General features: G+C 29.2%; 1 protein-coding gene across 25 annotated transcripts in view; it reads right to left on the bottom strand.

Annotated features, from left to right (window-relative positions):
- LOC145285804 (protein phosphatase 1 regulatory subunit 12B-like) overlaps positions 1–17,311 on the bottom strand; it is a 359,611-nt gene that overhangs the window by 88,415 nt on the left and 253,885 nt on the right. The window contains exon 20 of one of the 25 annotated variants that reach the window (XM_080134201.1): positions 10,798–10,917. The exons of the other annotated variants lie outside the window; for them this stretch is intronic. Coding sequence (XP_079990327.1) covers positions 10,813–10,917 — 105 coding nt within the window. The 3' untranslated portion in view covers positions 10,798–10,812. Of the gene's footprint in view, positions 1–10,797; positions 10,918–17,311 lie in introns of those variants that run through there. 25 annotated transcript variants of the gene reach the window in all.

Genomic DNA, 17,311 nt, shown 5'->3' with positions numbered 1-17,311 from the left:
TTTTAATTTTAATTACTAATACAGTTTATTTTTGAAAAGTTAAATTAGTAAAAAGAATGTAAAATAAACAGTTTGTCAAAAAAAAAAAAAAAAAATTTGACCACATTTCACTGGTCTAAAATTATGCATGAACCATTTCTGTTGTATGTAAATCACTAAAAATCTTTTCAAAACATTAACGAATCGTTATACACACAAGCCATGGATTATCTCAAAAGAATTCATGAAACACTAACAAGACAAAGTTATGCAACAAGCATCAATTAACAATTATTAATTTATATTCTTCATTTTAATGGTTTCCAGTTCAAGTATGAGGAAAGATGCAGGCAAATATGAATTTTGTTGTTTTTTTTTTGTCTAAGAAAATATTCTTGACTTCTAAGTTTACTTGTACGATTTTAATGGTCAACTTTAATAGGTTTTTGTGCTCATAAATATGAGATATACTCTTGTAACGGAACTGAACGACACTGAGGTTACAAAATGATGTGCACAAGAACCACCATCATTCGAACCTGGAATCGGTCAAGTACAAGGAAAAGAGAAAATATACAAATCGTGGTACTGTCACAATTAAAAGTCTGCATATAAAGACTTTTTTTCTTTGCGAGAGGGTCGGAATATAATCGTGATTTTGTGACAACGACGACGAAGAAGAAGAGTTGAGAAATCAAGAGAAGATTGCTTTACGCAATCTGAGTTATTTTTTGTACGCGTTCGTATGAGCGAAGGACTTTTTTTTTTTTAATTATTATTCGCCGAGTTAAAACATTAATTTCAACACTTCAATTCTGTAGCAGAAAAAAATGTTTTAATGGCATATTAATCCTTTACAGTTGGAGTTCATTAATTTAATCATTAATTTCTTGTAGATTTATGTTATAGAAAATGTTAGCTGAAAGTTTTTTTCAGTACTTGTTGTGGATGCACATGACCAAATAATTTATTTAAATTACTTAAAGTGCTTGCAGTTGTTTGAATAAAAAAGTTAAAAATGTATCTAATGAAAGCAAGACAAAATAGATATTTTGTCTTGCATAAAACCATATAAAGGATGAACTACACAAGATAAAACTCATCAAAGTCAAACATTAAACATAAAACTACTTGGTCATCTGATTATGGAAGCAAAACTTAAAATTTATGTGAACCAAATATTTAACGAAATCTTTTGCAACCTTAAAAAAAATGTTAAAAAGGTGACAAATGAGTTTAATGCTTTAGTGGTAAAGTTGTTATTTGATTAAATTAAATGCATGCTATTGATGATGTTTACGATACAGGATTAATGTAGTTTGCTTGAAACATTGTTTAATGTGTATATAAAGGAAATTCATAAAAGGCACTACAATGTAGAAGTCTAATAAATACAAACTGAAGCAAATCAAAGCGTATCAGTTGAATGAATTTCGCTGTTTTCACTTTTTACAAATTCAGAATTTTGCTTACGTCAGTGGGTTGTGATGGAAGTTTCATATATGGTATTTTGGCTGTGAGTGTGTGTGTGTGTATATATATAGGAGAGAGAGACTGACACACACTGATAGCTGTTAGAATCAGCTTTTAAAAAATCTGTTCAGAGTTTTGATTTACACTTGATATTTTCTCAGACAGCACTTGGTATTACATAAAAAATAAGTTGATTAAACAAAAAAATACTTATCTTTTCATGTAATATACATTTTCAAATGATTTTAATTATTTAAAATACATTTGGGAGAAATTCTCAATGTACTAAAATCAATTCAGTTTTTATGTTGCAAAGAAAACACAAGCTGATTATTATTCCTACAGTAAAACACATTTATATATATATCTGAGAGAGAATGTTTTAAAATAGCTTTTTAGCTAATAAAAAAAAACATTCATAGCAAATCTGTTTATAATCGTTTCAATTTAATTCGAACTCTGCATTTAATACAAGATTCAACAATGTTTTTTATTTTATTTCATAATTGAAATAAAAACAAGCATAAAATAAAATAGTTTGTAAATAAAAAATAACCTCTCTTCAAAAAAACAAAAACATCTAAACACATCTACACGAATAAAAATTAAATTTGTTACATAATAGTTCCAAAGAAAACCCTTTTAAAATCCATTTTTACTTTAAAGATTGCTTAAAGGGATATAGTTACTTTTCTAATGATGGCTATTTCTAAATATTGCAATCTTTATATAATTGAAATTTTATCTATGATAAAAACAACCACCTTATAAAAAAATCTTTTTTTTAAATTAAAAGTCGAAAATTTAAATATTATGAATTCAAGATATTGAAACTAATTGGAAGTTAGAATTTTTTTAAATATTTCACTTGTTTTAATTTTATTTTTTTTTTTTCTGGGGATGGGGCATTCTACCGGATGCCAGACATTCACCCACTATTTCAGTCACCCCAAACCAAGAGATCACTTTAAGATTCTAACTGTTCCCTTGAGCGCAACTGTTTCTATTTCTCTTGCACTTGGTTCACTGGGTATATTCCACAGACAGATTTTTTTAAAAATTTCCAGAGTCCAGTTGCTCCTATAATTATGAATAACTTTTGATGTTTATTATATAGCTATACAATAATATGAGCATACAATTAGTTTATATACTAACATACATGAATTTATTTCTTCTATGTATGGTTGAATTTTAATTTTGATGCTTTAAATACGAAGTTGCTTTTTTGAAATTTTTGAACTGAAAAAGAAAATTAGAATTAGAATAATAGTTTATCGTATTTTAGTATTTATTTCAAATAGTTAGAACTAATAAGAATCCCTTTAATTAATCTAATAAATAATTTGTACGATTTTAAGAATTGTGTTTGTTCTAACACCTGACATTTCTTCCATAATCTAAATTTAGTCTTACCTTCCCGTGAGTGCAAGGTAACAGTTTTAAATATGGAATGGTCTCTTGAATCGATTACCTTCCTTAATCTGCTCTTTTGTTTTTGTCTATTATTCTAAAGTAGGCATCTTTGGAGAAATAACTTTATCCATTTGTTCAACAAGTTTCTTCAATTTTCAGGATTAGAACTAGATTTTGAAATGTATTTTTGGCTTATTTTTCTTGTATATTTTTTTGAAAAGAGGTTATTTTCATTCCAAACTTTTTTATGAATAAGAAAAAAAATTTATGAATCATGTATTATTAGATGTTGCATCGAGCTAAAATAATTTTGAAATGCTTGTTAATTGGTTTGCTATGAACGTTTTTTAATGAGCTTAAAACAGCTGTTCATATGAATTATTTCCACAAAATGTTGCAGATCACACAAACTGGAAGTCATAAACGAGAATTTTGTCCTTTGTGTTCATTGGTAAAATAGACTTAAACTCCTGATTCAAAACTTGAGTCACTTGCATGTGGCCTTCATGGTTTGTGTGAGCTGTGGTGTTGTTTGATTGTGAAAATAATTATATCTATCATTTACAATCAAACATTTTTTATATTTTTAAGGAAAAAGGGAGACTTATAAAACACTCTTCTATGGAATTTAAAAAATGGATAAGTGACTGGAATTTTTATTTTTTATTATTTTATTCAAAAGTTAGATTTAAGTTTATTTCAATGTTACATGCAAATGCATTTTCATTTTTTTTTTTTATCTGTCAATGTTAAAAAAAAAAAAAAATTAATGAAATATTCAATTTCATTGATTTGATTTAATAAAAAATTTTTTTTTTTAAAATGAGAATACCAATGTTAAGTGGTTTTGCAAAAAGCAATTCTTTCATTCAGTAAATGACTTAGAAATTTTCTATTAAAAATATCAAAAAACTGGAAACCATACTTTTCATGAATAAGAAATATCAATTGGTGGTCTCCACAACAAACCAAAGGTTAGTAGAATATTTACAAAACGAAACATTAAAATTGTGTAATTGCATGAAATTTTGATTAGTAATTTTGTTTATAAAAACAAACTCAACAAGCAAATACACTGATGCCAGAATATTAATATTTTAGTGAATATTTAATATTATAAAAAAAAACAACTTAATTAGCATATTTATCCAATAATACAAGAATTTAAAAATCAAAGTATTTTGATGTAATTTCTTCTTGAAAATTAATGAAAGATTTAATCGTTTATTGTTTTGCAAAACGAATTTAGAATTCAATCATTTATTTTATAAACAAAACACATCAGGTGGGATTTCTAATAGAAAATTGGTAAATAAAACTTGTTCATATGTTTACAACTTGCAAAATAATATTATCAAGTTGAATTAATTGGTTCATAGAAAAATAATTTCCTGTAAATACTTTATTTACAAAAAATTTACAAGTTATTCAGATTCAAACTATTAACCTGAATTAAAGAAACATCCAAAGTTTATATAAATATATATAAAGAAAGAAAAAAGAAGTACAATATAAACATTTTGTAATTATGTTTCTGAATTTTTGAAACCAAGACTGATAATCGGTATTATTTAGATGTTTCCAACCACGATTCTCATCTTGAGTTGGATTATTGATCAATAGGACTGTGACAACAGCATATTCTTTTCATTGTTTCGACTCTTGAGGATATATCTGTTAATATTTTACATGTTTTTATATAGACGAGTGTGGTTCTTGGTTGATTAAGTGTATCTAACTGTGTTGGATTTATTACCGAAAGTCAAAAGAATGAAGAGAATTTTCTGTTGTCACAGCCCTATTGATCAACCTTCAGGTGTATCTTGCTGAGCTCTAATCTTTCTGTGGAATCGGCAATGGAATCCTTTACTTAATCAGTGGGGATAGAATTCTCTCATTCCATTATGACTGCGGAAAAGTATGAAATAACAATCGTATGTTAGTGTCACCCCCGCCAAATACTTTATCCACTTCTCCATGGATCCTTGGCATAATGAATAAAGTAGTTGGTAAAATTCAGTTGTAAGTTACTCTTCTGGAAGTTGAAGGTTCAACCCTCAGTACGGGTAACATTGAAATACAATTGCAAATTGCATAGGACTTCTACCCAGTCATGGCTGACGGAATAATAGCATGCAACCACCATGGATTAAGTAAAGTGCTTTGTTTGAAATTCTTTGCAGATTCCTGAGCTTGACAGAAAAATTTGTGAATTCAACAAGATACATTTGAATAAGGTTGGATGTTACATTGACTAAAACGTTGTGAACATATCCCTCAAGATGAGAACAGCAGTTTGAATGCTACAAATAATATGTACATTTTGTAATGTTGGTGTAAATTTTTGGAATAAGGATTAGTTTACATTGTATTTTGTCTCGTCAACATCAAATAAAAATGTAAAAATATTATATATATATATATATATATATATATATATATATATATATATATATATATATATATATATATATATATATATATATATGTTTGATGGCTGTGTGGACTAGCACATACCCAATTTAGAACATCAGATCAATTAACTGCTGAGCATTCGGTTATTGTCATTTGGTCCATCAAGTTGAACAAGTTTTCTTCAAGCTAATAGCATCGTTTAAGAAACATCTTGACTGTCCACACAAGTACAAGTTGTAAAGATATGGCTGGTTAACCAATGTATATCCTGTAGAGATTGGATGACGAAATTTCTTTGCAAACTCAACCATCGCATTCTTAATTAATTAATAACATTTTTGATTTTGATATGTGCCTTCCGATTTTTATAGCTGCGAGTTGTTCATTAGATAGAAAAAAAACGTTACACTCTAAGAGCGTAACGTGTTTTTCATCTGATACTTGAATACGATTATTTGTGCATGTATTAATGTTTCTTATAAATTTAAATTCAAGAAATTGGAATCTTTCTTAGAATTCAGATTTAACACGCAAGAAACCTCAGCATATACAACACACAAAGAATCAATAAGAATCATATCTAAATATACGAAATGACATTATTGTAAATGAATAGTCCGCCTGAAACGTAGAAATATCAATAATCCGGGGAGGGGGAGTAAATGAAAAACATTTTCTGTCAATCATATTCACGTATTATTTTACTGTGAAATATTTAGCAAATGAGGCAAAATGTTGAACAGCACAATTCTAAAAGAAAAAAAAGTGTGCAAGGATTTAAACTATTTAAAGAAAATTCAAACAGAACATCAAATAGATATTAGTTGCTCACTCACTGCAAAAAAACAACCAGAACAATGATATAGACCAACAGATGTCCAGAATTCTATTAATAAAACAGTTTACTACCAACTTTGAAGTAAACCAATGGGAGTTAGTTTGCAATGTTTCATACTTATTACGACTCTTTTTACTCATGAAGATTTGGCATCTGTCTGAAGCCGACATTAAACTATTACTTCTATATCTGAAGCCGAAACTACACTATTGCCATCTTTTAATGCACAATTTAGAAGAGGGAGATAGTGTAGTATATGTTCTGTGGTCATGATACCATCCTCCTAGGTATTACCTCCTTCTCTATGAGATGGTAAGGTTGTATCTGTCATGATACCATCCACTCAGGCATTACCACCTCCTAGAGAAGGAGCAATGCCGTATATGTGCTTGTTAGTCATACTATATATTATTCAAAGTGATTGGAGGGAACATATTGTTGCCAGTAATAATCACAAAGATTAACCTTAGTAATACTCAGATTAGCTATAATGAAACATAAATATGCATAAAATAACTGAACCATAACTTTCCATCCGTTGTTTTTGGTCGCCCGACAAAAGGAGGGTGGACCTGTAAATTCACCCTTGTCCGTTCGTCTGTCTGCACTCTTCTCAATAACTACACCTTGGAATTTTTTGAAATTTTGCACAAACATTAAACTTGATAGGAGTAAAAAAAAGTCACAGAATGGATTTTCTGGAAAAACTCTGCTTGCCCCCTTAGGGGTGCCTTTCAGGTTAAAATGGCTAAAATTGATACTTTTGTGCTTGAAAAAAAAAAAAAAAAAAAAAAAAAAAACTGATGCCTTGGATTTTTATAAAACTTTCTGAAAAGTTGTAACTAACTGATTTTTACATAGTTTTGTTTGTCTATACTTCGCGATAACTCTTGGGTGTGCCCCAGGGGCTCCTTTAGGGCTAATAAAAGCACTCAATTTTTAGGACTATTTTACCATATTTGTCCAAAATTTTCTGTGTATGTCTATTTAGCAGTTTTGCATGCTGTTGAACTCAAATTTAAATAAGTTAAGGCCTTGGGGAGTTTTAGGGCTAAATGGGGAGGGTGTTGCAAATGATAGACTTAATAAATTTATTTTTTTTCATGGTGCAGAACTCACATTTACCTATGTTAAGGCCTAAAACTGCACCATTTGTTCATTTTTATCAGTATTTGACATCCCCTGGGAACTTTTGGGGCTAAATGGAGGGGGGGGGGATGCTGAACTTAGTCATTTTTTATGCCTCGTTCACTGTGCACTCATGGGGGAGGGGACCATACATGCTTCATTTGTTTGTAGTAAGACCAATAAGAATCTAATGATTATAAAGATGGAAGAAGCATGGGTTTGTTGTGCAGATATTTTTTTTTCATTTCTTTTATCAAAGTCTGACTTTAACAGATGGAGGTTAAACGATCTGACGTAAGTGCAGCGTGCACTGATAACCTAAATATTATGAAGAATAAAAGTCTTTATGTTCATCACAGGCATTAGAATAAAATATCAGAGGTTTTTCTTATATAATCATCTATAATTAAATCGGTGCTACAGTGACTTTAATGTACGGCTGAGATTGTACACTTTATCAACCTGTGATAAAAGTCTTGCAAAATAACAGTGACAAGTGAACATTTATTCTATGAAGGTAGAAAAAAAACAAACAAAAAAACAGAATGAGTTTAAGGATTCAGAAAATAATGAATTTTGGAAGTTAAAAAAAAAAAAAAATATATATATATATATATATATATATATATATATATATATATATATATATATATATACAGAGTTTTATATTTAAAGACAACATATTTCAGCCAACAGTTAGTAGATAAGAACTTATGAATTGAGTTAAAAGTGGATATTTCAACAAAAGTAGGTGAGAGCTATAGAGGAGACAAAGGCTCTGTTGATTCGTTGAATATATGATAAGATATACGCTGAACAGGGCATATATAATAGTGAACGCTTTTCTTTAGAATATTGAAGCAGATGAAATTGATATGGTACACACATCCGATTCATAACAAGTGTTTCACCACTAATAGTACTTGAATTTCACACCATAAGTTTGCATAATATCAGGAAAATATGAAAAAAAAAAAAAAAAAAAAAAAAAAAATTTTGTTTTGAAAATGGAATTTTTAAGTTTAAAATAAATTTTTTGTTAATTGTTAAAAAAAAAAAAAAAAAAAAAAAAAAAAATACAAAATATGTATATGTGTGAATATCCAGAGTTCTTAGGAATTAGTTCAATAGGAAGGAAATATATAGTTAACACCAGAAACAGTTTTATTTTATAAAAAAACAAACAAAAAGAAAACCCAACAAAATCAGAAACTTAATATGCTATTATAAACAATTTATGTTTACCGAAGTCAGGAAGCCAAAACCAGAATATTAAATTTACATTGCCAGGAATGTCGGTGCAGAAAAAGATGCTCCCCCCACCCCCATCTTGAGGATTCAACCAATGACATAATCCACATTATAAATGAAGCACATTTATAACATTGATTAGAAAAATGAAACCATTTTTAGATAAAAATGGCTGATATTACAATCAGTTTCCATATTATAAAATAACAAAAGTCTAACATTCCATTCAATAATGTTATTACACTTTCCAAATCTATTCTTTATGCATTCATACAACACTTCAGCGAGATAAAAACTCAATTCTTCATATTTGAACCATTACATTATTTACTCAGAATTTGGCTAGAGAGCCCAATAGAATGGTTTATACGAAATAAAAAATCAACAATTGTTATAATCCGCAGTACAAAGTATTAGTGATTGATGTATTATAGATGTCAATTCTCAAAGGGAGTTCATATTTTTACAAAAATGTCAACTAAAAAGATTTTTTATATAAAGTTTATATCTAAATATTTTATAAAAAAAAATTCAACAGAAATTACTAAATACATATAATTAAATACTAATGCCCATTTCCATACATCAGTTGAGATTAAAACCGGCTTCTAGATTAGAAATATTTTTTTTATAAAAATTTATTCAGATATAAAGATGAGCAGAAAGAAAATGTTTAAAAAAAAAAAAAAAAAATGGACATGCTGTGTGTATATATAAAATTGCTAAAGATAAGCATAGACACTCATAAAATGCTCAAGTGGTGGTAAGATTCAATAATAAACTCAAAAATGTAGACCTGAAAAAGGTTTATAACAGGCCTCAACTCAAAGCATTTATTTTTTTGGAACATGCTGTGCTATTTGGTGCATTGTGCAAATTACCCACCCCCCACCCTAAAAAGAAAATCAATCCAAGGCTGCCATTTTTGCATGGAATGAAAGCAGTAAAACAAGAATACAAGTTAGAGGCACCACACATTTGTTTTTTAAACTGTTATTCAACACTTTTTTATATTGATAAATAACTGATTGGGTTCCACTGATATTTTACAAAGCTTCAGACAAAATATATCGCAGGTTTTTTTTAAGATTCTTCTAGGCCAATTATTAAAATGGACTAGAGCAGGTTTGCTTAAAAAATCAGTACCTTTTTTACTACGATTTGTACATCAATAATTGGCAACAATTGAAAACGTTTTCTCTCTTATGAAACAAACCTCAATCTAAACAAAATTTTTATTGGTTAAATTGAAGTATTTTTGGTCCAATTCATGAAGGAATTATACAATGGCAGATAAAATACAGATAAACATTTCAAATTGTGACAACCTTTTTATCCATTTGGAAAAACCAACAAATAATGGCGATATTTTGAGAGCAAATGGTCTATAAAATATACAAATGGAAGATATACAATCAAAAGTGTATATTCATGAATTACTGTTTTATTTGCAATCTTAACTAATAATTTACTATTTTAAAATATAATTCACACCTTGACATATGCCATAATCAAAAAAGATATTTAAATTGTATTCTCTCATTTTCTTTAAAAAGAATGAATAACAGTGACTAGAAAAATTTGCATTCCATAAAATGGGTTAAAATTTGATTGAAAAATTTACTCCTGTTAATAGATATGTTGAAAATGTACTTCATTTTCAAACATGGATTTGGAGACAAACAATCAAATTTGGTTAAAAGAAAAAAATAAATAAATAAAACCAGAATAATTCTTCCTTTTGAACGAGTAAAATTTAATATATTAAATGTTGAGAAAACTATTATATTCTGCCATAAAACTATGATACCATATTTTATGACACTAGGAATTTTTATAATAACATTCTAAACAGATCAAAATAATGATCTATTTAAAATCGGTTGGATTGGCAGCAGTCTCAGAAATAATATTAGAATTATATCATGGAATAAAACAAAAATAAATGAATTTTTTTTCAAAATTTGGATAAAAACCCTCAAAATATTCAGGAAACAAAAACAATATTGGTAGTAGAAATTTTAAAACTCAACAAGGTATAGAAATTCTGAAATCTAGTTTATTCTATCGAAATAACGAAAGAATGAAGTACGTGACAAACGATACGAAGTGACAAAATAGCAACAATAATAAAATTTGAATAAAAGAAATTTGTCGAATAAAGGAATAAGAAATGGAAGATGAAGAAAAAGAGGAGGAATCTAAGTTTTTAGATAATTTTGAAGGTACAGGTTCGAGTTGCCTGCAGGAGGCATCCTGGAAAAGAAAAAAAAGTTTAGTACGAGTTAATACCGACTAAAAGGTAACAACATTCACAGGTACAAGAAGATGAGGAGGATAAAGAATAGAAGAGCGAAAGCTGTAGTCATGGCAACAAGCATCTGGAGTGGACAATACAAATGTGGAGTAGCAGTTACCTGAAAGGAGAAAGTATTTTTTTTTGTTACAAATTTAGCACATGTTGTGGCCTTGCTGTGTTAGGAGATTGTAATCCAACATTCAAATTTATCCACGTCTCAGAATGAACAAAACATCAATTTGGGCATGCACCATTCAACAATAGCGTCATATATATATATATATATATATATATATATATATATGGCAGCTACAGTCAGCATATACATCAATAAAAAAAGAAGTTTCTCCCTCAGAAATAAATAAAGCACATACAAGAAATTGTGTATCATTTTTTTCTTAGCTTCTACAGTAAACACTTTCATGGACAAAGAATAAATCTGATGGATATTACTTAGGGGTGAAAAAAAAATTAGTAAATAAATTATTCTTCATATAATTAGATTGCATATAAAATGCAGATACCGGTATAGAGTTAAAAAAAAAAAATAAATAAATAAAATAAGGATTAAAAATATTTAGCCGAGTTATCTCCCTTTAATACAACTCTTTGCTGACGTTACTCCAAAAGTAGAAAAGTTATTTCCACTAGGTTTAGCCTACTTAAGGGTTGAAAATAGGTAAATGTAGAGAAAGTCCTTTTGAGTTGAACTTTTGATAACTTGTTTATTTTTATAATTTTTTTTTTTTTTTTTGGGGGGGGATAAAACTTAGATATAAACATAAAATCTGTTTTTCTTTTAATGCTAACAAAAATCTTGGGTGATCTGGAATTTACTTTCAATCATTAATCCAATGTATAAGCCATTGAAATAAAACTTAAATGAACAAAGCTGCATTTTGAGTCATTTTCACACTTTTTGGAGGGCAATAGAATTTTGACTGGTTTGATCTAATAACTATTGATTCTATTATGATTAATTTGTATCTAATACAAGATAACATTACTTTCGCAAGAATTTTTCACTTGCTTAAAAGCATACATTTTTAGTTATACGTTGTGAAAGTTTGTTTCTGAACCAATGGCAAAGAAGATGACAAATTTTTTAAAGTTACAACACATCTTAAATGGTCATAATTCATTCGTTAGCTAATTGTGCTACCAAAATAAATTTAGTATCATTTTTTTGTTGTTTTGTTTTACAAAAATTCATGTGTATACATGAAACACTTAGATATTATGAAAATACATTTTTTGTTTGGGATACCTAATTTAAAAAAAAAAAAAAGAAAAAAAAAAGGAGGACCCCAACTAAAGTCTACAAAATGTGAGATTTTCTGAATATGAAATCTAGTTTGGGGGGGTATGCTAAGAGGTTCAAGCAGATCTGCAAATATTGATCAGTTCTAATCAAGATTAAAACTAATATGCAAATTTTCAAGGTAGACAACTCCCTCCTAGAAAAGTAGATAATTTTCCTATGATTATTAAACCTTTATTCAAAAGAACTGATAAATTTATGGCATATATTTGATTGCATTAAATATGTTGCCTTTAAAATAATCATGCTATTTGTGTTGAGGACTGTTACTATATATAAAGATTGTGAACAGGCAGAGTTCAAGAAAATCTTAACTAATTTCATTTCTATAAAATCCAAACTACAAAGCAAATAAGACCCTATATATTTATGTATGTATGAGGGTCGTTCCAATGTTAAAGTCTTTAGTAAAAAAAAAAAAAAATTTTTAAATGAAGTTACAAAGACTAAAGTGGTACAGTCACATGTGACCTTTGGTGCGTGAGAATTTATTTTTCTACATCTACATTGAATTGAATTCAACGATGCATCTCTGCTTCTGATATACATCCATGACAGTAGTTGCTTTCTTAGAGTCTCACACTGTCAATATCTGCAACAGAGGTATGAAACTTTCAGGTCATGAATGCATAACTTCAGTCACCATAAAAACGCAATTTGCAATCTCCTCTAATTGATTCAGGTTGAATAAGAAAAACAAGAGCCGTTACTTTTAGAACGCCCCTTGTATGTCTGTGTTTTCTGACATATCAACCCTTTTTTATCCTTAAGTACCAAAACAGTACTATTGTAAAAGTCATAGAATTTATTAAATCAGAGTGGTATAATGTTCAATCTAATGTCTGAATAAGGAAAAGAATTTTGAAAAATTGAAAAAAAAAAAAAAAAAAAAAAAAATATAAAATATAAATCTCACCTGTCTGTTTAAATGTATGTATGCAAACTTTCGAGAGAGGCAACAGGTTTGCATGAGATCGGTATCATTTTGAAGCGCGACCCTTCGGACGACAAATATCGAAAAATTGGTCAAAAACATTAATTCCTTCACCCTTAACTGGGCACTTTTCTACAGGGAGGGGGTCGCTTTTTTCGCTGATAATTTCGAAAGTAATTGCCTCTTTTCGATTGTCTAAACTTAATTTAAACCTATGTCACTTCCAGTTTGGCGATGGACGCAACGGCTAACGCGTCTCACCCCCCCCCCCCCCCCACACACACTTCCTTCTTGTCCTTCACAGTACGGGTTCCAGCCTGCCTGCCTACTACCACTTTTTTTTTTCTCAACACACACCTCCAAACACCTGGGCAATGCCTGGCACCCAGGCTAGTCTAAAATAAGTCTCTTTCTGAACGTTATCTCTCTCCTTATTAAAGATCTTTTTTCCTTTCCAATCGCAGGCTAAATAATATAACTATCTTAAGTGATATTTCATTCTGTTTATAATGGACTATTTCAGTGTAGTAGTTGACATCTGAACAGTTGTTGCCTTGTGGTCTTTTTGCTGTCTCTCTTTGTCAGTACAGAAAGAGAGGAGGGTTTAAATGAAATAACGAGGGGCAGAAATCAAGGAAAAGTCAAGAGCAGAATTAATTTTTTCAGTCAGCATGTAACATTATCATGCAACTTTGATTTTTTAATTACCAAAATTAAATTATAATTGGAGCAATAATTAAAATTTATAAAGTTAAAATACTTTATAATAATAACATTTTATTTTTAATTTTTTGAATCCCTTCAGACATACTTCACTTTATCATTTCAAGCAATTGCTTACCAAATCAGGTGTGCATCGTAAACAAACAGTGATCGTGACTCATGGCATATGGAGATGAATCAGTAAAGTTAGATTTCGCTACGGGAATTTATGGAAGGAAAAGAAAACCAAACCGACTATTACATCTTGCTCACATTCATATCACATGTAAACATACATTTTTATTTGCTCTCATCAGCTGATAAGAAAACAGGTTAAAATGCAACAAGATATTCTAAACGCTGAAAAAACTCAGATTGAGGCAGGTTTATATTTCTTTGGAAAATTATTCAGAACTACTCAGTTATTCGTACATCTATAATAATAATCCGGGAAAAATCAGACTCCACTTCAGAAAAGCATTTAGAATTGAGAGTTGTAAATTCTGAATTTCAATACCAAAGTTTAAGTTCTACAATTTAACAAGAAGGTTTCAGGTGAAGACAGTATATCTACAAAAGTGTATAAGACTTTTCTAGAGATTTTAGTCTCTTAGGCACATTTTCATTATTATTTGGTGTTCAGATACATTCCTTATTGATTGCAGCAGAAAAATCTTTTTTTTTTTTCTTAAGAAAAAAAAAAAAAAAAAAAAAAAAAGAAACTGTGCTTAAACGACAGGTCAACGACAGTCAACTTTATGTGGTAACCAAGATGTTTAGAGTTCTATTCTTCTGCAGAGTCCAAGGCTTTTATGATTTGTGAATATGCCCATTGCAGGGTTGCTTTCATCTGGGTATAGGTTATGCTAATCAGATTTTTAACCTGTGGTATACCCTCAAATAATGCTGGGCATGTTAATAAAAATATCTTAAAGAAAAAAAAAAAAAAAAATGTTGAATTTGTTTACAATTGGTTATTTATTTCAATGCAAAAATACATTTTTTTTTTAAGTGAGAGAGAGAGAATACACTAATTGGTTAATTTTCTAAATAAAAATTATTTTTTATCCTTCCTGCTCCCTTGGAAAAAGTCCACGAGATTTAAGACCCCAGCTAAAACTGAAAATCAAGTTCTGAATCTCTTTTTTTCTTTTTTTTTTTTGCATGACATGGTCTGTAGGTTCAAATTCCTCAAGTAAATTTCTTTTTTTTCTTCATTAACTGCAAACAATTTTATAAGAATTGAAAATTTGTTTTTTTAGCAGTGCAAAAGTAAATTGTGCTTCTGTTTTTGAATGTCCATTGAACAAGCAACTGATCCTGAAGAAATTGCAAAACAGTCTACACACATATTTAGTGAAAATGTGATTCAGAGGTTTCTTATATGTCAGTTTAACAAAATATAGCCCCCCCCCCAACAACCAGGCACAACCGGCAACATTAGATAAGGAATTTTTCGACACAGTTGACTAATTGTAGAACTATACAGCAACAACCACATAAATTTTTACAACGAATAGTCGATGTTGATCCTGTGGTTTCTTTTGCATACGGTTCAAGAAATCATGGCCCCCAAAACCTCGCCAAAGTAGTTCTTTTTGAGCTGGAAGAATAGCTGCTAAGGGGACAAATCAGAGAAATTAGATTTTTGCTGGCACGTTGCATCCACTGTGTGGGGGCTAGGTTGATCAGTAAGGTGTCAATATAATCGAAATTTATTAAAATAATTTTAGGATTAAAAAAAATTGAAATTACCAAAGATACAGATCAAAATAAGCATATAAAAGCATCAAAGCAACTCCCCGATCAAGGCTGGGTAATACTGCTATACATGTTATTATAAAGTTTTAAATAAATTTGAAACTATGTTTCTAAATTTTTTAGATGAAAAGTGATAATCCACATTGCCTGGATTATTGTTCTCATCTTAAGTGTTATTTTCACAACGTTTCAGCTGATATAACTGCTGAGCTTTTTCAGGTATATATTATCGAACTCTGGACCCTTTTATTTATTCCATGGGGGTAGTATACTCTCGTTCTGTCAGTCATGACTGGAGAGAATTCCTAAGTAAGTCGCAATTGCATTCTGAGTATTACCCACACTGAGGATTGAACCATCAACCTCCAAAGAGTATCAGAATTGAAATTTTACCCAGTACTTTAACCGTTACGGCACTAGTCCATGCAGTTCAATCCTTACGGGTTGATTTAAACTTAATCTTCTGTTACTCAATTTTTCATAGGCAATGTAAAATAAAAATTTAAATTATAAATGATGCCAGTCAAAACAATATTAAATAAAAATGAAAATACATAAATAGAATAGATCTAAACTAGATTAAATCAAGTAAATTAAATTTTCTATACATGTCACTGATAGAAAGTAGGGGGGGGAAGCAAAAAAAAAAAAAAAAAAAAAAGCAGTTCACCAATAAATCTCAGTTATTTAAGATTTTAAATGTGAACTTTGTTAGCCAAAAGCTATGTACTTGTATTTTTTTTTTTTTTCTTTTCCATCTCCTTTTCATTAGTTTGAAAGATTTCCAGCTGGTAGCAGATAAGAGAAGGTTGAAGAACTTTTGTTACTATGGTAATGAAGGTTTCTATTTCAAAGAAGATTACCGAGGTCATTCAAGTGAAACCAAAGAGCAAGGTTAGATAAGCAATAAACACACCATCCTCTCTGCAGAAAAGTGACCACATTTAAGGAACAACCAACAATAACATTAGTAGTTACAACCTAATTATCAAGTTTAAAAGTTTTCATTCAGAAACAACTATCAACTAGCCATGTCCATGAGATTTTTGTGGCATTAAGATACAATAGACAATATAGATTGGAGACCCTTATAAATATAATCTTTTAGTATATAATGCCCATGATGGAACTTGCATATATTTTTTCTTTTTAAATTCATTAGAGAATCTTATACTAATTTCCACTTCTAATCTTATAATCAACTTGAATCCCCAAAAGTGCAATAAATTTTAAGATTTATTAAACATTTGTTTTTTAGTTCTTGTCTCCACAATAAGACAAGCACATAGACAATGATATTAGTATATTAATATATATATTAATGGCATACAAAAATTATATAATTTAATAAATGTTCTGAAATTGTTGAAAAAACAAAAACATCTTTCTTCATACAATTGTTTCTGTCCATTCCAAAACACATTTTCCTTGATAAATAATAAATTCAATGTTTCCAAAAGGTTTCCACAGTGATATTTTTAATCTCCCAATCAAATTAAAAATAGAAAAACAAAAATTAACTTTAAAATTCTTCTCTTCTCACTTATACCCTTTTCAAAGCAAATTAATGAAAAAAAAATTCATGGCTGTTTCCTTAAAAAGGCACATATCAAAAGATCATATCGAAAAAAGCAAAAAAAAAAAAAGCTATCTTCTTTCATAATATCATATGAAGATTCACAGTTGATTGCCGTTTAAAGATTCATGTACTGTATTAATATTATATATATATATATATATACACACACACACACACACACACACAGAACACCATATATTAGTGATAAATTATTA

The sequence above is a fragment of the Euprymna scolopes genome, chromosome 10 (assembly GCF_053919585.1).
Source record: "Euprymna scolopes isolate OS-2025 chromosome 10, ASM5391958v1, whole genome shotgun sequence".
NCBI lineage: Eukaryota > Metazoa > Mollusca > Cephalopoda > Sepiida > Sepiolidae > Euprymna > Euprymna scolopes.
This window is presented reverse-complemented; position numbering and strand designations above follow the sequence as displayed.